The sequence below is a fragment of the Thamnophis sirtalis genome, unplaced genomic scaffold (genome assembly GCF_051295495.1).
Source record: "Thamnophis sirtalis isolate CommonGarterSnake01/CBP01778 unplaced genomic scaffold, rThaSir2_p1.2 scaffold_14, whole genome shotgun sequence".
NCBI lineage: Eukaryota > Metazoa > Chordata > Lepidosauria > Squamata > Natricidae > Thamnophis > Thamnophis sirtalis.
Window position 1 is genome coordinate 4,539,209 of NW_028261394.1, and position 22,006 is coordinate 4,561,214.

The 22,006-nt window shown below is 45.4% G+C and overlaps 1 protein-coding gene across 1 annotated transcript in view; it reads right to left on the reverse strand.

The window, feature by feature from the left end:
• LOC106550716 (trinucleotide repeat-containing gene 18 protein) overlaps positions 1–22,006 on the reverse strand; it is a 63,691-nt gene that overhangs the window by 5,695 nt on the left and 35,990 nt on the right. Inside the window, 8 exon segments of the mRNA XM_087729237.1 lie at positions 6,768–7,046; positions 9,780–10,152; positions 11,379–11,553; positions 12,787–12,915; positions 13,928–14,064; positions 17,055–17,227; positions 18,250–19,200; positions 20,113–20,530. Coding sequence (XP_087585363.1) covers positions 6,768–7,046; positions 9,780–10,152; positions 11,379–11,553; positions 12,787–12,915; positions 13,928–14,064; positions 17,055–17,227; positions 18,250–19,200; positions 20,113–20,530 — 2,635 coding nt within the window.

Genomic DNA, 22,006 nt, shown 5'->3' on the forward strand with positions numbered 1-22,006 from the left:
ATACAACGGATACCAAAATCAGCTTTCGAAATATAGAGAAGAATTTTGTTTCCCAACGGAGAAGAAGGACTTTCCATGAAAAACACAGAATTGTTTCCTTTTTTTAAAAAAAAGGCAGAGATAATCTAGGATCATCTTCTCCAAACTGGGACCTCTTGGATGTTCTGGACTTCAAGTCCCATAATCCCCGAGCCAGTCGTCAACATGAACTCTTGGAAACTTTCTCCATCTCTCTTTGGACAGGCCAACAACAACAACAACAACAACAAAAATACACACATACACAAAACAGCCAGGACATCATTCATCACAGTAATAACACTTCCTGTTTTATCTAATTGGAGCAACTACGGACACCCGCTTCAGGATTTCAAATTTCGAAAGGTGGTCGATGCTGAATCAAAAGAATCAAGGAAGGGTGGCATTTGTGAATAACGGCTTACAAAAATTAGCCTGAATCCAACAGGAAAGTGAAATTGCTCAGCATCGGGATTGAAATAAAGTCATACCTAATTGGGACTAACTGTGGGCACCTTGGTGCTCTCTGAGCTTGGTGGTTTTCTTGGAGACGTTTCATGACCCAACTAGGGAACGCCATCAGTGCTCGAAGGGAGGAGGGTTTGCGTACCCAAGCAAGGGAGTCCTGGATGGTTACTTGATTAGGCTCTGGTTTAATGTACTGGTACCCAGTTGAGGAATGGAACGTCTGCAAGAAAACCACCAACTCAAAGAGGATTAAGGGCCACACAGTTCGACTCTGAGTTACAAATACTCTCCTTTCTTGGTAACAGAAATTAGTTATTCTGAGCTGATTTTAACACTACTAGCAAAATACACCACAGTACATCAGCTTTAGGCAACACAATGAAACTGACCTGACAGATCTCTTCTGGGATTTCCCAACCCTTTGTATCTGGAGCATGATATTTATTGCATTTTTGAAAAGACACGGCTAACATTTCCATAAATGTATTTGGGTCAGTTTACAGAATTAAAGGAACGCACTCGGGCTGCACATTTTAACGTCTTCCTTCTCTCTCTCTAGGATATCTTTTGCTAGCCTACACAAATGCATTTTTTAAAATTAAAGAATGGGCATTTGGAAAAAAAAAAAACCCCAGACATTTATAAATCACATGCAACAATTCTTTCTTGGCAGTTAAGATTTGTGCATCAATTGTATTTTTTTTTCTGTTGGAGAGAAACCTATCCAGGGAAAAAAAAAAACAATTAGCTATGTCCTTTTCCTGATTTGAGTTGCAAAATGCACAAGCCATTTGGGGTTTTATCAGAAGAAGAGAGATTGGCTGCACAAAACGTCCCTCTGAGCCAGAAATGAATGATTTCTCACCCTCGAACCATGAGGACTAGTAACCTATTGGTTTAAAGGGTTGAAAACTCGGGGCATGGATCAAGATTCCAGCAAGGTAGCTTGGCATGCAATCTGTTACAGGTAGCCATGAATGGAATACATTGCCCCGGTTGGCACACAAGGGTCAGATTTTCTTGCCGTACTTTCAATTCAGGCTTCAAAACTCAGCAGTTTTAAAAAAAATAAATGAAGAAAATAATAAATTGGTTAAACAGCAAACAGACATTTGTTAAATTACTACGTAAGGCAACGAGATGACTGGAAGCAGCATGGCTTAGGAATGACAGGAGAATAAGCAGGTAGCAAAAAAAGAAAAGGCACATTGAAGATTAATTCGGCACCGTTAAATATATACGCATGTATATATATTTAACACTTAAAACATGAGACCAAACACAGCACGGTTATCATAAATGTTGCAAACAAACCTAGGAAGCTTAGAGGCAGGCAGATTTGAGACAGCTGTTGACCTCCACATCTGGTGCGCTTCGGCCTGTCCAAATTCCCATGGTTACCTTTACTGCCGAATTGGACAGAAGGCGCTTTTGCAAAAAAAGCAAAGACATTTGTGTGGCTTTTGGGGTGCATTTTCACAGAGCTGACGCCAGAAGGGGGTTTACTTGATCCCTGCTACTTATCCCCAGGATTACACCTTTCTTTTTTTAAAAAAACGATCGTTAAAATATTCTGGAGGATGCGTCTCTTCTTCTTGGATCCATTCTAGAGAACTTTGCAAAGGGTGGTGGTGGTGGAGGGGACAAGTTTGCAAATGGCTTTCTCCAGAAAAAAAAGAGGGGGGGGGGGAGAGAATCGCAAAGGGGGAAAAATTATAGTGGTTTTTTTTTTCTGCCAGAAAATAGCAATAAGCGCTTAGACTTATAAACCGCTTTGCAATGCTTTACAGCCCCCTCTAAGCGGTTTACAGAGTCATCCTCTTGCCCCCCCCCAACGATCTGGGTCCTCATTTTACCCACCTCGGAAGGATGGAAGGCTGAGTTGGCCTGGAGTCGGTCAGCATCGAAGTGCTGAAATGCTGGCAGCCGGCAGGAGCAGCCTGCAATACTGCCTTCTAACCACTGCGCCACCACTGCTCTTAGTACTAATGTACAAAATAACATGCATGGCCGTTTTGGCCTGTGATGTAAACATTTGCCATGTAGGTAGCAGGAACAGCAAACACGCTTCTGTAGTCGAGAGCCAACGGCTGTTCCTTTTCAGGAGTTCCAAAAGTAGAATGGGAGGAACAAGGAGACTACGGTCTCAGAATTCCCCCCCTTCCCCAATTTAGACTGGGAAGATGAAGAAGAAAATACCATGGATAGAATCCAGCTTGTTGACGAACGCTCCCAAACTCCTGGCCATCCCTTGGTCCCCACCATCCTTTTGAAACTCCCGGAAAGGATGTCGAAATGTCTTCTACAAAGCCCCCACCCTCCTCTTGGTCCTTCTTCAAACCCAGGTTGGAACTCCAGTGTTTGGAAGGAGGAGACCCCCCCCCCAGTTCCATCATTGCAAAAATTGCCAAGCTTTTACAGAGGAGAGAAAAGAGAGAAAGCTAATTTTGGCTACCTACGTGGATAAGGCTCACAGATTTATTTATTTTTGCGCTGAGCGGTGGAGGGCGGGAGAGCGAATGTAAGAGAGCAACAGAGACACTCAAAGCATCATGACCAGGGGTGAAAGGTTGAGTCAAGCAGCTGCAAAGGAGAGTGGAATCAAGCTTGGAAAGCTGAGGTTATTAATGGTTTTAGTAAAATCAGAGAAAGGCATTAGCAAAGCTATTACACAAATATCCCTTAAAACAAACCTCGGAAGAAAACATGTCGATCTAGATAGAATAGATAGATATTTCTGCACAGACTTTTCTTTTTTCTTTTTTGGCAAAAAAAAAGATTCAATTTCTCCCACCCTCCCTCCCTCCCTCCTATTCCACCCCCACTCCCACAGACCACACCCCGTTTTTGCACACATAGGATTGGGAATTTTTTTTTAATCGATTTGGCTCCCGCCGACTCTAATTTGCAAGGTGAAATGGGTTGATGCTCAAAAAGGAAACAAAATTTGAAGATGTCCAAAAAAAAAAGGGAAGCGCTATCCAAATGAGGTCAAAAAGGCAAAAAATGCATCCTGGGGTGTGTGTGTGTTTGTTTGTGTGTGTGTGTGTGTGTTTATGTGTCACACATACACTCAATTTTCAGGGCTTCAGGAGTCGAAACAATAGCACCGCAGAGTTCAGATGTCCCAGTTACTTTCGAAAGCAATCCCATAGAATGCAATGGGGCTTGTGTTCAGCTAAGCCTACATCGTATCCCAGCTTTTAAAGAGAGTTAGTTAGGAGTTGGGCAGCCAATAAATTCAAAATCCATCCATCCATCAATCCATCAATCAGCTAGGAAGGTTTTCGTTGAGGTCTAACTTTTTCTCTCTCTCTCAATCCCTCTCTTGCTTTTGGGAGTTTTATTTAGTTCTATTTTATTTATTTATTTCATTGGAGAAAGTTCTCCAGGATTATTTTGTCCATTCAGACAAAGAGCAGAGGATGGAATGGTTAACAAAAATCCAGCAGATCTTATCACAGTCGATCTACTCAAAAGTCAAGAGACGCTTGGCTTCCTAGCCTTAGCAGAGCTAACCCAGCTCGTAAGGATCTCTTCAAACAGTAAAAATTAGTAGTCATAATGATGATCATATCAAATAAAACCCCATTCTTGAAGAGTGCAGTGGCCAAAGAGTAACTCAGAACTGCCAAGAAAACATCAAGGCAAGGTCTATCAAATCAGGAGTTGTTGAGCTCCAGAATGGAGATAATTCAATTTGGGGGGGGGGGGATTATTATTAATTACTACTACATGCCTCCCTTTACCGTAATCAAATGAAGTGCACACATTTAGGAAAAGAGAAGAGAGCAAAAAGATGCTACAAGGAAGCGAGGTCAAGGATAGTAGACTTAGCTGATAGAAACCCATTTCTTTGTTAGCCTACGAAAAGAACAAATCTCAGCCTGTCTTAAGCCTAAATTTAAAGGTTCCTCTCGCACATATGTGCTAGCTGTTCCCGACTCAAGGGGGCGGTGATCATCTCTGTTTCAAAGCCAAACAGCCAGAGCTGTCCGAAGACGTCTCTGTGGTCATGTGGCCCGCATTACTCAACTCCCGAAGGCGCACGGAATGCTGTTCCCTTCCCACCAAAGGTGGTTCCTGTTTTTCTACTTGCATTTTTTACGTGCTTTCGAACTGCTAGGTTGGCAGAAGTTGGGGCAGGTCACCGGAGCTCACTCCGTTACGCCTCGCTGGGGATTCGAACCGCCGAACTGCCGACCTTTCTGATCGACCAGCTCAGCATCTTAGCCACTGAACCACCTTTAGTCTTAAGCCTAAGGACACCTTATTTCGTCTTTTCTATTATGATCAAAGTGGTCAAAAGGGAGTTGGGTAGGAGGATAATGAGGCCCACTGGGACCATTTCAGAAGCATGGCCTCATTTCTTGATTTCCCCAAAGCCGAAGAGCAGATCTTAGCAAAAGAAAAAAAAGATAAGAACTGCATTTTTCTTCTTCATCCTCTTTTAACGACCCCATAATCCCTTGTGGGGTGGAGTCTTGGGCAACTGAAAGGAACGAGAGTTTAGTGGCCAGATGCCATTCCTGTTGCCAATGAGGAGCTATATCCAGCAGATATATTCCCTCTGTGATATTAGATCCCGTTTAAGTCATCGCTTTTGCTCTTCGTAAGCTGGTGGTCTGAAATCATCCTTCACTTCTTTTCAAGTTGAATTAATCGGGAGGAGAAATGAAAGAGACGGAATCTTTTCTTACACTCTCATTTGGAGGTGACCAAGATACGGGCGCTTCGTGGATGGAATAGAAAATAGCAGTAAGACTTAGACTTATATACCACTTCGTAGGGCTTTCAGCCCTCTCTAAGCGGTTTACAGAGTCAGCCTCTTGCCCCCAACAATCCGGGTCCTCATTTTACCCACCTCGGAAGGATGGAAGGCTGAGTCAACCTTGAGCCTGGTGAGATTTGAACCGACAAACTGTGGATAACAGTCAGCTGAAGTAGCCTGCAGTACTGCACTCTACCCACTGCGCCACCTCGGCTCTTAATAGAAAACCATTAAGGTTTTGAAGTATAATGAAGGTGTGTGTGTGTGTGTGTGTGTGTGTGTGTGTGTGTGTGTGTGTGTGTGTCTTTGGCAAAATAAAAAAGCCATTTGTAAAAAATAATATATATATAATATATAATATATATATATATATATGAAAATGCAACAGTATGTATACAAGGGATAAAACAACCCAATTCACTCTACCGTAATTTACGCACAACCTACGAAGCTGCGCTCGGTTTTTAAAGGAAAGACGAGACCAGCGAATAAAGATATTTTTTTTGCCTGTTTCCTCCTGCAAAGTAGAGAATTGAAGCCAGGGATATTTGAATAATAGGAAACGCATCACAATTTTGTTAATTGCTTTTTTTTTTGTTTGTTGCCGCTGTTTTGTTTTCCCCTAAATCTTTTGGGAATGAGGTGAGACAGCGAGATGGGGTGGAAGCATCAAAGCTACCTGAAGAGACACAGCAAGAGAGACAAGGCAGACGGTTTTAGTTAAAAACAAACTGGATATTTTTAATAAAAAGCTTGGTACCAAAAAATCGTAGTACAAACATCTCAGCGGGTTGGGGGGTGGGGGTTGAAGGGGTGGGGGGGGGAAAGGGGCACACCCACACAACAGATATTCTAATTTACACAGTTCCTCTCCCGTGCCCTCTAACACATGCCAAAAGCAAATTTGGAAAGGGAAAAAAAAAAGAAAAATAAGCCACATATAACAACAGCGATGGCAACAAGAAATGACGTTTCTCTTTTTTAAAAAGAAAAGAAAAGAAATACCGTGTTTCCCCGAAAATAAGACAGGGTCTTATTGTCTTTCGACCCCCGAAATTTGCATTTGGCCTTCTTTTTGGGGGAGGTCTGATTATTTTTGAGGTGCGGGAGACGGCGAGCGTGGTCACCTTGTGGCTGCAATATTTTCAATGTTTTAGCGCATGAGCTCAAAAGCCCGATTGGGCTTATTATCCAGGGAGGTCTTATTTTGGGGGGAAACAGGGTAGAAAAAGTGTGCGGAAAAAAGAGACTGGAACGCTCTCGAGAGAGAGCTGATCAGGAACAAAATAAGTGTGTGACCTGAGCAGTTTTGTTGGCGTAGGTGAGACTAGTCATCCATCATAAGCTACCCCCCAAAAAGTCTTCTATGGCACCAACGAGTTGACCATTCACTAGGGCCATTCCAAGTGGCCAATCAACCACCCACCTCCCTTCCTTTTTCTCCTTCCCACTCACTCAAACCTAGACATTCAGGGGGCGGGGTTGGGTTTTTGTGTTATAAGCTAGTAACCTTGATCGAATGATTCCTCCGAAGAATCACTGTATGATGATCCCGCTTTGATCTCTCGGGAGAACAAACAAAATTCCTGCTTTCTATTTGCAGCCAGTTTAGATTTGAGAGTCCTAGTGGAGGGGACGGTCTTCTTTCTGGCTTTGAAGATGTCGGAGATCCTGCTGCATTTAGGGGCCATTACACTATAGAGGCCGGAAGGTCTCATCCTGGCTCCGGTCGCGGAATGAGAAGACCACTCATCCTTCAGGGATTCCTCCTCTTCCTCAGAATCTGTATCTGGGGTCAATTAGTTATTGGTTTTTGGTTTTTTTTTAAGAAAAAGAAACACAAACATATTTGCCAACGTTACGCATTTGTCTGTGGAGATTCCCCAACATCCAGGTGCTTTTTCTTACAAGGCAACTGGACTTCTTCAAGATGTTTCGCTTATCACCCAAGGAGCTTCTTCAGTTCTGATTGAATGGTGGAGGATAGAAGATGATTGTAAGCCCGAGGCAGAGTCCTGGTCCCGACAAAACCCCTTTTATTAAACGAATGTGAATTCCTCTCCTTCACATTCAGTAAAGGCCAGGCAAACAGTCTTTCAAAGGAGTATTTATGACCACAGACCTTATCTAGCTTGGAAATCTGCAATGTAAATATTTTCCAAATGAGGTGCTGTGCAAGGAAAGACTTGGGCACAGAGTCTTTGAGGTTCACGGACAGATCTTCACACTCCTGAAACGAATCTAACGACCGAGTGAACAAATTCCTTCCTGCAAAAGCCCCCTCCCCTTTTCTCCCCTTGGAAAAACATCTCCCAAGGAAAAACAAAATCTAGTTGCCTTTTGAAAACGCAGCAAAAGACTTGGGCACAGAGTCTCTGAGATTCACGGACAGATCTTCACACTCCTGAAATGAATCTAACGACCAAACGAACAAATTGTTTCCTGCAAAAGCCCCCTCCCCTTTCGCTCCCCTTTTATGTCCTATGGGAGGGGCCATTCACCTTCCACCTGTGACTTTACTCCCCTGATTTCTGAGCTGTTCTTTTCTCCTGGCAGCTCTGCGCATACGCACACTGGGAACAGGCTCCAGCTGTTCCTCTGCCTCACTGCCGTCTAGCTCCGAAGGCAGCTGAGAACTGCCAGACAGCCTCAACCCCATCTCTGCTTCCAACACAGAGCCCTCGTCCAAGACTTCCCCAGCCTCCAGGACTGGCCCATGTTCCTCCCCAACCTCCTCACTCTCCGACTCTGCTTCCACTCCGCTGGTGGCCCGCAACAGTGATACCGAGGGCACAGATAAACCTCCAAGAGGCCTTCAATAACTCTTAGAGAGAGTACTAATAACCAGATGACTGCAAGGAATATAAATCCTTCCATCTTTCACCATATTCAATCGGAACCGAAGAAGTTCGTTGGATGAAAAGCGAAACAAGAAAGAACAAAGTCTAGTTGTCTTTGGGACAACTTTAAGCACTGCACCAGGCATCAGAATATGGAAGAGAATTAGAAAATGGCGGCTTGGCACCCTGGTTCCATGTTCAGCACCCAACACCTCCAGTTCAACAGACAACCTGGTTGCCTATTATTCACATCCAATTCAAGTGTGGTTGTCCTTTATTCAAAGTTTTGGGGGTCAAGGGCCACCCTTAAATCTTTGAGGGACATGTCGACCCTGCTCTAAAAGACAGGCCAGTCCAGACCGAGAATTAAACTGACACCATTAAAATTACATTAACATCCAGTGGATTCAGTGCAATTATTCTGATTATTTCCCATGTGTTTTAAAAAAAAAAATTTTCTAGTCTGCCACATTAAAAGTAAAAGTTGTGTGTGTGTGTGTTTGTGTGTGTGTGTGAGGAAAAGGACCATAGAAGAGGTATCCCTGAATCTGAAGGATCAGGATGCAAATTATGGGGAAAGGCCTGCAAATCCTGTTACCAGGATCTTTATTAATATTATATTATATTACTGGTAATATCCGAATCAGTCTTTGTCATATACAGGAAAAATAACAGGAACGTGCAGCATTCCTCCTCTTAAATCAGACCTAAGGATAGCAGTGTTCCAATATTGGAGGGGCTGCCACAAAGAAGACCGGGTCAAACTATTCTCCAAAGCATCTGAAAGCAGGATAAGAAGCCTTCGATGGAAATTAATCACTCATCACCTCAAGACTGGATTACTGTAACGCGCTCTACATGGGGCTGCCCCTGAAGAGTGTTCGAAGACTACAGTTGGTCCAGAATGCAGCCGCGCGAGCGATATTGGGTGTACCTAGATACACCCATGTTACACCCATCCTCCGCGAGCTGCACTGGCTCCCTATTGGTCTCCGAACGCGCTTCAAGGTGCTAGTCGTTACTTTTAAAGCCCTACATGGTTTAGGACCTGGCTACCTGAGAGACCGCCTCCTGCCACTTACCTCCCAACGACCAACTAGATCTCACAGGTTGGGCCTCCTCCGGGTGCCGTCGACCGGACAATGCTGGCTGGCGACTCCCCAGGGGAGAGCTGCGGCGGCCCTGTGGAACGATCTACCCGTAGAGATCCGGACCCTTACCACTCTCCCGGCCTTCCGAAAAAGCAACCAAGACCTGGCTGTTCCGGCAGGCCTGGGGCTGTTGATCAATGCCCAGCCCCACTCAAGACAGAATGGATGGTGTACAGTTTTAACAACTGTATTTTTACCTCTAATTTTTAAATGCCTTTTAATCTTGTCTGTAAGCCGCCCAGAGTCCCATGGGAGTGGGCGGCCTACAAATTTTTATTAAATTTCAATTTCAAGGAGAGAACGCAGCCTAGAACTAAGGAGGCATTTCCAGACCGTGAGGACAATTAATCAGTGGAACGGCTTATCTCCAGAAGTTGTAGGCGCTCCATCAATGGAGATTGGACAACCATTTAGAAGGCCTCCTGCTTGAGCAGGAAGTTGGACTCGAGGGCCTCCAAGGTCCCTACTAACTTGGTTATCCCGTTAAAAGACCAGCAAGGAGAAAAAAACAGGAAACTGAAAGTGACTTACTGTAGGAATAACTGCTCACTTCAGATACCGCAGGAGAATTGGAAACCTTCAGGTGGCGGCTTTTCATTTTTAGCCCTACCTCCAGCTTCTTCATTTTGACCGCCATTTTGTTTTTACCTTCTCTCGAGGCCTTCAGGGAGAAGCTGAGGCTTTTGGCCAAGTTCTTTTTGGCATCCTTGCCAAACAAGGCACCGTGGGGGGACAGGTGTCGGCTGTTGTAGCAGCCGCCATTTTTCTGCCTCCCTCTCCCTCCCCCGTCGGCAAACTTGAACGGGGATTTCAGTTTGCCGCGCCGGGTGAGCGACAGGGCTTTGTCGAGCTTGCTCATCAGTTGTTCCTGGTCAGAGGCCAGCTTCTTCTTCTTAATCTTGAGCTGCAGAAAGAAAGAAAGAAAGAAAGAAAGAAAGAAAGAAAGAAAGAAAGAAAGAAAGAAAGAAAGAAAGAAAGAAAGAAAGAAAGAAAGAAAGAAAGAAAGAAAGAAAGAAAGAAAGAAAGAAAGAAAGAAAGAAAGAAAGAAAGAAAGAAAGAAGAAAGAAAGAAAGAAAGAAAGAAAGAAAGAAAGAAAGAAAGAAAGAAAGAAAGAGAGAGAGAGAGAGAAGGGGGAAAAGGAGAGAGAGGAAAAATGAGAAATGGAAGGAAACAAAGGAAATCACGCAAGGGATGACTTCTTCACAGCAATAGCAATAGCAATAGCAGTTAGACTTATATACCGCTTCATAGGGCTTTCAGCCCTCTCTAAGCGGTTTACAGAGTCAGCATATATCGCCCCCACAATCCGGGTCCTCATTTCACCCACCTCGGAAGGATGGAAGGCTGAGTCAACCTTGAGCCGGTGAGATTTGAACCGCCGAGCTGCAGAACTAGCAGTCAGCTGAAGTGGCTGCAGTACTGCACCCTAACCACTGCGCCACCTCGGCTCTCATCCAGATATCTCAAAGTGGAAACCACTAGAACAGTGATGGATAACTTTTTCCTCGTCACATGCCGAAAAGGCAAAAGCCCACACCCATAACACAATGCGCACGCAAAGCACACACACCGCCCGGCCCCCTGCACATGACACATACACCCCTGTCCCATTTTGGGCCTAGCAGTCCTCCCTGAAGCCTCCTGGGAGCAAAAATGGGTTGCGGAGTGGGGTGGGTATACAAGAAAATGGAGAACGAGATGGCAATAGCAATAGCAATAGCAGTTAGACTTATCTACCGCTTCATAGGGCTTTCAGCCCCCTCTAAGCGGTTTACAGAGTCAGCATATTGCCCCCAACATCAATCCGGGTCCTCATTTTACCCACCTCGGAAGGATGGAAGGCTGAGTCAACCCTGAGCCAGTGAGATTTGAACAGCCGAACTGCAGAACTGCAGTCAGCTGAAGTAGCCTGCAGTGCTGCATTTAACCACTGCGCCACCTCGGCAAAGGATGAGATGGTTGGATAAGGGTCATCCATGCAACGAGTTTGGCAAAACTCCAGAAGACAAAGATCCTGGCCCCCTATAGCCCAAGTATCTGACACGACTTAGCAACGGAATCATAACAATAAATCCCCTCTTCCCATTTTGTCCTGGTTCAGCCATATTGTCGGCAAGGCAGAAGACTCACCTCACTGGAGAAGTTCATCAAGAGGTCTTGCTCATCCCAACTCCGATGCCTGGTCTTCGCCTTCCCACTCCTGGTCTCTCCCTCCTCTTCCTCATCCAGGAGAAGACCTCGGTGCTTCTCCTCCAGCCCTTCGCCCATTTCTGAGTCTTCGGAAAGCAAGAGGGATTTGCTGAGCCTGAAAAATATCAGAAAACGAAAGAGGTTGGCCATGGGAGCATCTTGGGAGCATCGCCAGCAGGATAGAAGGAGAGGGAGAGGGAGGGAGGGAGGGAGGGAGAGAGAGAGAGAAGAAGAAGAAGAAGAAGAAGAAGAAGAAGAAGAAGAAGAAGAAGAAGAAGAAGAAGAAGAAGAAGAAGAAGAAGAAGAAGAAGAAGAAGAAGGAAGAAGAAGAACCTTCACACCATGATTTTGCAAAAGCTTGAGGTGAGGGGCGGAAAAAGAAGATAACAAGAAGGACCAGGTTACAATATCCAGACCAAGCAGGATCCCTTAATTTCCCTCATTTGAAAAATCCGAAACACCAGGGAAAGGTTGAAGGATGGCAATGATGCAGGATCTCAAGCAAAGGTGAAGCCAAGTTCTAAATGTATCAGTAACAAAGCAAAGACAGAACAAAAGGGAAACAGAGGCAGAGCAAGGCCAAAGCGTATCCCGACACAAATATGTTTCTCTTCCTCTCCTGCCAAAGGAAAAACAAGTTCGACAGCCAACAAAATCCAACCTCCACAGCATTCCCCATGGAAGTCCACCCTTCACCCATAGGGAAAGGGAAAGGTTCCCCTCGCACATCTGTGCTAGTCGTTCCCGACTCTAGGGGGCAGTACTCATCTCCGTTTCAAAGCCGAAGAGCCAGCGCTGCCCGAAGACGTCTCCGTGGTCATGTGGCCGGCATGACTCAATGCCCGAAGCCGCACGGAATGCTGTTCCCTTCCCACCAAAGGTGGTTCCTATTTTTCTACTTGCATTTTTTACGTGCTTTCGAACTGCTAGTTTGGCAGAAGCTGGGACCAGTAATGGGAGCTCACTCCGTTCCGTGGCGCTAGGGATTCAAACCGCTGAGCTACCGATCTTTCTGATCGACAAGCTCAGCGTCTTAGCCCCTGAGCCACTGCGTCCTCATACCCATAAGCAGTCCTAAATACAGAGAACTTGCTGCTGCTTCTCTCTCTTTCTTTACTCAGAGATCAACTACATCCTCCAGATCACAACAGTTTTCCCCACAGGGGTGCAAGTGCTCCTTAACCAACATCTCTGCCATCAAACTCCGCATGACAAGCCTGACTCGTCCTGGTGGCCCCCCCAACTGCCCAAAGAGAGCTGGCATCCATGTTTGGGGCAGAGAGAAGGCCACCCAACCAGGGTGGGACCCTGCTACAATCCCTTTTCCCTCCCCGCAGCCCAACCTTACTTTCCACTCCTGCCGTCACTCTTCCCTCGCTCCTTAGGGGGCGACAGAGCGCTTGATCCATGGTTCCGTTTCCTGGGCCTTCCCGGACCTCGTTTTGTCAAGCTTCTATTTGTCTGGTCATGCTTTTCCCTTAAAGAAAACCACACACTTGACTGTTAACCAAGAGCGACAAAGAAGGAAAGAAAGAGAGAGAGAGAGAGAGAGAGAGAGAAAAGAGAGAGAGGGAGGGAAAAAGAGAGGGAGAAAAATAAAGAAAGAGAGAGAGAGGAAAGAAAGAAATAGGGAGGGAGGGAGAAAAAGAAAGAAAGAGGGGAGAAAAAGAAAAAAAGGAAGGAAGAGAGGCAGGGAGGAAAAGAAAGAGAGGGAGAGAGAAAAAAGAGAGAGAGGGAGGGAAAAAGAGAGGGAGAAAAATAAAGAAAGAGAGAGAGGAAAGAAAGAAATAGGAAGGGAGGGAGAAAAAGAAAGAAAGAGGGAGGGAGGGAGAAAAAGAAAGAAAGAGAGGGGGAGAAAAAGCAAGGAAGGAAGGGAGGCAGGGAAGAAAAGAAAGAGAGAGGGAGAGAGAAAAAGAGGGAGAGAGGGAGAAAAAGAAATAGAGAGGGAGAAAAAGAAAGAGAGAGAGAGAAAAAAAAGAAAGAAAGGGGAGGGGAAAAAAGAAAGAGGGGGAGATAAAGAAAGGAAAGAAAGAAGAAAGGCAGGGAGAAAAAGAGAGAGGGAGGAAGTGAAAGAAAGAAAGAAAGAAAGAAAGAGGAAGAGGAGGAGAAGGAGAAGGAGGAGGAGGAGGAGGAGGAGGAGAAGAAGAAGAAGAAGAAGAAGAAGAAGAAGAAGAAGAAGAAGAAGAAGAAGAAGAAGAAGAAGGGCCATGATCCATCACCAAACCACTGCACCAACCTACACTCAAAACAACCCACGGAAAGCCACAGTTGCTCGTGAAGTGCCTACGGCATCTGCCCCCGTGGCCAACCAGTAGATGAGATTGCCAAGCCACAAGGTTGCCCTTCCGTTCTCAAGGTCCAACCTGAGCATCGTGGAGCAGAAGGAGAGGGGTGGAAAAGCCAAGATGGTGCGAGACTCAAAGATGGGTGCCTGTGGCCAGCCCACCGGGCAGCTGCAGGAGGTCCCCGTCCCTCCCGGGGCGACTTACTCGGAGTCTCTCCGCCGCTGAAGCTTCGCCAATTCCCTCTGCTTTTCCTTGTATCTCCTCTGCAGCTCGGCCAACTTCATCCTGTAATCCAGTTCCATGCCATCCATGTTCCCAATGGACGACTTTATGGAATACATCTGAGGCAAGAAAACGGCAGTGAGTTGACGGGGAAGGAAAAGCAGAACATCCGTCAGTCCCGTTAATTCACAATCACGTCCGTAACAAATAGAGAGCACCGAATCTCTCTAGCACTGATGATGTAACCTAGTTGGGTCGTGAAACATCTACAAGAAAACAACCAAGCTCAGAGAACATCAAGAGCCCCACGGTCCTAGTCCTAGTCCTATTCCTAGTCTTCCTCTCTTCTAACACTGATGATGTAACCTAGTTGGGTCATTGAATGTCTGCAAGTAAACAATAGCAATAGCAATAGCAGTTAGACTTATATACCGCTTCATAGGGCTTTCAGCCCTCTCTAAGCGGTTTACAGAGTCAGCATATTGCCCCCAACAACAATCCGGGTCCTCATTTCACCCATCTCGGAAGGATGGAAGGCTGAGTCAACCCTGAGCCGGTGAGATTTGAACAGCCGAACTGCAGAACTGCAATCAGCTGAAGTGGCCTGCAGTACTGCACTCTAACCACTGCGCCACCTCGGCTCTTACAACCCAGGTCAGAGAGCACCAAGGACCCCGCTGTCCTTCTCCTCCTCTTCCCTCCACTCTGCTAACCATACTCCCTTCTAGCACTGATGATGTAACCTAGCTGGGTTATGAGATGTCTGCAAGAAAACAAACCAGCTCAGAGAGCACCAAGGACCACACCATCCTCCTCCTCCTCCTCCCTCCACTCTGCTAACCATACTCCCTTCTAGCATTGATGATGTCACCTCGTTGGGCCATGAAACATCTACAAGAGAACAACCAAGTATAGAGAACATCAAGGACCCTTCAGTCCTAGTCTCTTCCTCCCTTCTAACACTGATGATGTAATCTAGTTGGGTCATTAAATGTCTATAAGAAAACCACCCAGCTCAGAGAGGGCCAAAGACCCTACCAGTCCAACTGTGAGCTACAAATATTTTCCTCTCTTAGTTCCATTCATTAGCTTCAAATCAAAATCAGGCCCCTAGCAAGAACGGAGTAGGTATTAACTCTGGGGGTGCAATTCCTAGGATTCTTGACCTGCTAGAGGGCAGAAGATGGGATAAATTATTGAATTCTTAATTGCCAACAGGTTTCTGCCCTCATTGAAAACTAAGAGTGTTTTTTTGGCAATCTCCTGCGAATCACAAAAAGCAACTTCCAATTGGAAAGGATAGACTGGTGGCCATATTTACAAATCCGGACAAGATACAAAAAAAAAGATTTAGAACAATATGGCATCGTATAAGGAACAACAAGAATTAGATAAAATAATGCAGGGAGGGCGGAGGAAAAAATGACCACTAAAGCATACAATTACTTTTTGAGATTCAAAATGGAGGAAGAAACGGTAAAAGAGACAATGATAATTTGGGCATAACTTTTTGGCTACAACATTGAGCTAGAACACTGGGAAAAAACTTTGGGGTAAAAATGACAAATTAACAATGTCAGCAGCATACAAATAAAATCTCTACAAAATGTTTCATCGTTGGCGTTTACCTCCGGCGAGACTGACGAAAATGTTTCCAAGCATATCGCTGGAATGCAAGAGATACAAATATAAACAAGGCACATTCTACCATATGTGGTAGACGTGCCCAAAAGCCAGGAAATATTGGATGAAAATAAAGACATGGATAGAAGAAATTACGAAACAAAAAATTGAATTGTGTTGAATTGAGAACTGGAACTATTCCTATTATTAAACAGAAGACATAAGTAAGAAAATCCAATATATCATACTCCATATAATAACTGTGGCCAAAATTACATTTGCTCACAACTGGAAACGAGATAGTATCTCTTCTGATATAATGGTAATAAAAAAAGATACTTGATTGTGCTGAAATGGATAGGCTAACTATGGAATTAAAAAGATAGAGAAGAGGGAGCCAACGTCGCGACGTTACATCGTGCGGACTCGACAATCCGAGTCCGCAGATGACACTTTTGCCCCTGGACGATCCGGAAGAGACAGTGACTGAAAAGACATAACCTTGCTGGTCGCGGGGACATCGCAAAGTCCCTGATCGACCCAAGGGAAGCACTTCCAACCGGCGGCAAACAGGCAGCCCCCAGGCTGATATAGTCGGAGACGGCTCCGGAAAGAAAGAAGAAAAAAAAGATAGAGAAGAAACAGAGTGATACACAATTTGGAACATATGGTATAATTGGCTAGAAAACAGAAGTAAAGATTATTTATAAAGATTATTAGAAAGGTATATTAAATATTGTACATATTTGTAAATAGCAATAGCAATAGCAATAGCAGTTAGACTTATATACCGCTTCATAGGGCTTTCAGCCCTCTCTAAGCGGTTTACAGAGTCAGCATATCGCCCCCACAGTCTGGGTCCTCATTTCACCCACCTCGGAAGGATGGAAGGCTGAGTCAACCTTGAGCCGGTGAGATTAGAACCGCTGAACTGCAGATAACAGTCAGCTGAAGTGGCCTGCAGTACTGCACCCTAACCACTGCACCACCTCGGTAAATATTGATTTGTTAATGTACATACATGAATAAGCATACGAATGCTCCAACACTGGAAGTTTTTAAGATGTTGGATAACCATTTGTCTGAAGTAGTGTAGGGTTTCCTGCCTAGGCAGGGGGTTGGACTAGAAGATCTCCAAGGTCCCTTCCAACTCTGTTATTCTATTCTATTCTAAAGTATATAGAATAATGATGCATAAAGAAAGTTGAAATAGCCATGATGTAAATATGAATGATAGGGATACTGAAACGCTGTTAAGAGTGGTGTTAAAGTTAAAATATGTGTAATAAAATTTATTTTTTTAAAAAAGAGAGAGAGAAAGGACAGACAGAGCCAGATTGACTGCCATGTAGTCTTTGGTATCCTTCAAAGGTCAGGAAAGCTATTGAGATATTCCTCGGGTTGCTTCCTCTCACCTGAAATCCTTGTCCTAACCACTTCCCCCATCCCCATATCTCTGCAAATCTGCTCCCCCAACCCTATTCACCGTCTCCTCTTTCTTTTGCATCCAGCTGTATTTCTTATTGGGGTTCAGTTCTCGAGGCAGACGGATGTTCTTCAGACTATCCATGAAGGGGGTGGAGAGAACTTCCATCAGCATCTGGGTACCAGCAGCTAAGAGGCTTTCCAAGGCTGGATGAGCTGAGAAATTCTCTGGGCCTGCGGAAGATAAGACAGATGAGCAGTGAGGAGCAGGAGGGACATCCAGCAGATAGGGATGAGGGAAAATGCTTAAGCAAACTTAAGTCCAACCTTCCTTGTATTTGGATGACTCTTATCTAATTATCTAGCAGGGGCTAACCATGAGTTCAGAAGATTCCTGTACATATCCCTGTAGCAATAAATCATGGATAGCAAGAGCACTTAGTCCAGTGGTTCTCAACCTGTGGGTCGGGACCCCTTTGGAGGTCGAACGACCCTTTCACAGAGGTCGCCTAAGACCATCGGAAAACACATATTTTCGATGGAACCGAGACACAAATTTTATGGTTGGGGGTCACCACAACATGAGGAACTGTATTAAAGGGTCGCGGCATTGGGAAGGTTGAGAACCACTGACTTAAGACTTATATACCACTTCGTTATGCTTTACAGCCCGCTCTAAGCGGTTTATAAAGTCCGCATATTTGCTCCCAACAATCTGGGTCCTCATTTTACCAACCTTGGAAGGATGGAAGGCTGAGTCGACCTTGAGCAGGTCAGGATCGAACTCCGAGCAGTAGGCAGAGTCAGCCTGCAATATCAATAGCACTTTAGAACTTATATACCGCTTCACAGTGTTTTTTACAGCTCTCTCTAAGTGGTTTACAGAGTCAGCATATTTCCCCCCCGACAATCTGGGTCCTCATTTTACTGACCTCAGAAGGATGAAAGGCTGAGTCAACCTTGAGCAGCTCAGAATCGAACTCCTGGCAGTGAGCGGTGAGTTAGCCCTGCAGTACTGTCCCCTAACTACTACGCCACCACAGCTTTAAGAAACGGTTCCTGAAGATGGGCTCCAGGACAAGTCCAGAAGCTCAGAAGAAGACCAAACCTCCGGTCTCGGTGACCAACGCAGATTGCACCCTAGTCATAAATTGGACGATCATGTGCGGACCTGACCTTTCACAACCGAGCAGGAGCAGAAGAGCTCAAAGCGAAGCCTTGAACCTCCTCCTGCAATGAGGTCCACATCTGCTCACCTTCGGTTTCCTGCCGCCGTTTCTCCAACTCCAGTTCCGCGATTTCGCTCAAGAGGGTAATTCCGTGCAGAAAAGTGTGTTCTGGGGACAGGCTGGAAGACACCTCCAAGTTCACCACTGCCTCCTGAGGGACACCATCGCTGTGCGTGAGCAAGGAGCACGCTTGGGGTAATTCAGCAGCTGCTGCTAATGCGTTCATACCAGCCAAGGGGTCATCCATGTTGATGTCCAGAGATGGGACTGGGCAGGTATATATCTCATTCCTGTAGATGGGGGCTTCTAGCATGGGTTCCTCCTCTTCCTGAAGCATGCTGGGAAATTCTCTGTTTGGGGGAGATCTGATATGGGGCATTTCTACAGCCAATGGTGACTTCTCAGGCTGAGGAACCAACTCCATCTCAGGCTGTTCAGCATCTCTCTGTAATACACTCCCACCGTAGTCATGAATGGGGCATGTTTCACTGTCGTTGGTCTCTTCTGCTTGGGCTTCCATTTCCACTGAGCAGGACATCCCCGGATAGGCAGCTTGGCAATCCTCAAGAACTTCCTCATGGTCTGAACTCCGGAGGGCTTCACCGTGGTGCAACTGAAGATCACAATCATTGGCGTCCTCCACAGGGAGGGCAACCGAGGTGGCCATCTCCAAGGCCTCCATATCGTGTTCGCAGATACCTTCCTCCTGGCTATTGTCCATCTCCATCTCCGTTTTCACCCGTTCTTCTAAGGATTCTTCTTCCTCCACCGTCTGGATGGGTTTGACCATCTTGGATGGGGAAAGATGAATGGGCTTCACCTCTGGAGAAAGTGTCAAGCGCTCGGGACTCCTGGTGGGCAGAGGGACACTGGAGCCCAACTCATCTGCCTCAGATGCAGCCGTTGGCTGGAGAAGGTATGGATAGTGTCTTCTGAAGGAGTCTGGAAGAGACTGGAATGGATAGCCGGATGGAATTTCTGCAAGAGGGCACAAAATGGTGAAAACGTGGAAGATAAGTAAGTCCCATAATTTCTGAGTCCCTAACAACAGTGGTCTCCAGCTTTGTTGAGTGGAGGCGGGGGAAAGAGGTGATGATTCTGTGCGAGTGACAGGGGCACGCACAAGTGTGCAAACTCCATTTGTGCAAGCAGGTTTCCATCCCCCCGGCGCTCACACAAGTAGAGGAGAGAGAGAGAGAGAGAGAGAGAGAGAGAGAGAGAAAGAAAGAAAGAAAGAATAAAGAGAGAGAGAGAGAGAGAGAGAAAGTGAAAGAGAAAGAGAAAGAAGAGAGAGAGGAAGAGAGAAAGAAAGAGAAAGAGAGAGAAAGAGAAAGGAGAGAGAGAAAGAGAGAGAAAGAGAGAGTGAGAGAGAAAGAGAAAGAAGAGAGAGAAAGAGAGAAAGAAAGAGAAAGAGAAAGAGAGAAAGAGAAAGAGAAAGAGAAAGAAGAGAGAGAGAAAGAGAGAGAAAGTGAGAGAGATAAAGAGAGAGAGAGAAAGAGAAAGAGAGAAAGTGAGAGAGAAAGAGGGAGAGAAAGAGAAAGAAGAGAGAGGGAGAAAGAGAGAGAGAGACTGAGAGAGAGACAGAGAGAGAGTGAGACTGAGAGAGAAAGAGAGAGAAAGAGAGAGAGAGAAAGAAAAAGAGAAAGAGAGAGAAAGTGAGAGAGAGACTGAGAGAGAAAGAGAAAGAAAGAAAGAAGAAAGAGAAAGAGAGAAAGAGAAAGTGAAAGAGAAAGAGAGAGACTGAGAGAGACTGAGAGAGAAAGAGAGAGAAAGAGTGTGTGTGTGAGAGAGAGAGAAGGAGCTTTGGGAAAGAGGCAGAATTGAGAAAACAGGAAATAAAAATTTAAAAAAAGAAGGATTAAAAGATTAAAAAATAGTGGGGCTTTGTACCTGGAAACAACGTCTGGTATGAAGCAGAGGTCTCTTTCTCCAGTTCCAGCTCTTTCTTCTCCATGTTCTCGGCTTCCTCCTCTTCCTTTGGAGGGAGGTTTGGGGCAGGCGGCGGAGAAGCAGCCAGTGGGCTCGATGGATGCGTGATGGGAGTAGTGGGGTAGGAATAGGCTGGCTGGCTTGATGGTTTCTCCAACTTTTGGATCACCTCGGCTTTGAGCACTGAGACGGAGGAGGACCTGGGTGATAGTGGAGGGGGGCTGACCACCTTATTGTAGGACGCAGACGAGCTCGGAGACAAAACGGGGGGCTTCCGGTGCAGAAGGGTTGAGGCAGACGTTGGTTTGGCATTCTCCAGGTTGCGCTTCGTTATCTTCTCTTCCATCTCTGCCCGCTGTTCGCTGGCTTTTAGCCTCTCCTGTTGAGAGAAAGGAGATATCAAATAGTAACGGCTCTTCACTGATGCTACATGGACCCCAAAGGGGACTCGGGGGGTAAACTGGGTGGGATATAGGGACAACCTTGCAAAACCTGGAATTTTCACGATTTATCAGAACTGATAAATGCCTGTAAACATGGGTGAAATCCAGCAGGTTCTGGAGAAATGGTAGCGGGAATTTTGAGTAGTTTGGAGACCCGGTAGTGGAAATTTAGAGTAGTTCAGAGAACCGGTAATGGAAATTTTGAGTAGTTCGGAGAACCGGTAGTGGAAATTTTGAGTAGCTCGGAGAACCGGTAGCAGAAATTTAGAGCAGTTCGGAGAACCGGTAGTGGAAATTTATAGTAGTTTGGAGAACCGGTAGTGGAAATTTAGAGTAGTTTGGAGAACCGGTAGTGGAAATTTAGAGTAGTTTGGAGACCCGGTAGTGGAAATTTAGAGTAGTTCAGAGAACCGGTAATGGAAATTTTGAGTAGTTCGGAGAACCGGTAGTGGAAATTTTGAGTAGCTCGGAGAACCGGTAGCAGAAATTTAGAGCAGTTCGGAGAACCGGTAGTGGAAATTTATAGTAGTTTGGAGAACCGGTAGTGGAAATTTATAGTAGTTTGGAGAACCGGTAGTGGAAATTTAGAGTAGTCTGGAGAACCGGTAGTGGAAATTTTGAGTAGTTCGGAGAACCAGTAGCGGAAATTTAGAGTAGTTTGGAGAACCGGTAGTGGAAATTTAGAGTAGTTTGGAGAACCGGTAGTGGAAATTTAGAGTAGTTCGGAGAACCGGTAATGGAAATTTAGAGTAGTTCGGAGAACCAGTAGTGGAAATTTTGAGTAGTTCGGAGAACCGGTAATGGAAATTTTGAGTAGTCCGGAGAACCGGTAATGGAAATTTTGAGTCGTTCGGAGAACCAGTAGCAGAAATTTAGAGCAGTTCGGAGAACCGGTAGTGGAAATTTAGAGTAGTTTGGAGAACCAGTAATGGAAATTTAGAGTAGTTCGGAGAACCGGTAGTGGAAATTTAGAGTAGTTCGGAGAACCGGTAGTGGAAATTTAGAGTAGTTTGGAGAACCGGTAGTGGAAATTTAGAGAGTCCGGAGAACCGGTAGTGGAAATTTAGAGTAGTTCAGAGAACCGGTAGTGGAAATTTAGAGTAGTTTGAAGAACCGGTAGTGGAAATTTAGAGTAGTCCGGAGAACCGGTAGTGGAAATTTAGAGTAGTCTGGAGAACCGGTAGTGGAAATTTAGAGTAGTTTGGAGAACCGGTAGTGGAAATTTAGAGTAGTTCGGAGAACCGGTAGTGGAAATTTAGAGTAGTTCAGAGAACCGGTAGTGGAAATTTAGAGTAGTTCGGAGAACCGGCAGTGGAAATTTTGAGTAGTTTAGAGAACCGGAAAATGCCACCTCTTGCTGGCCCCAGAGTGGGGTGGGAATGGAGATTTTGTAGTATCCTTCATCTTCCATA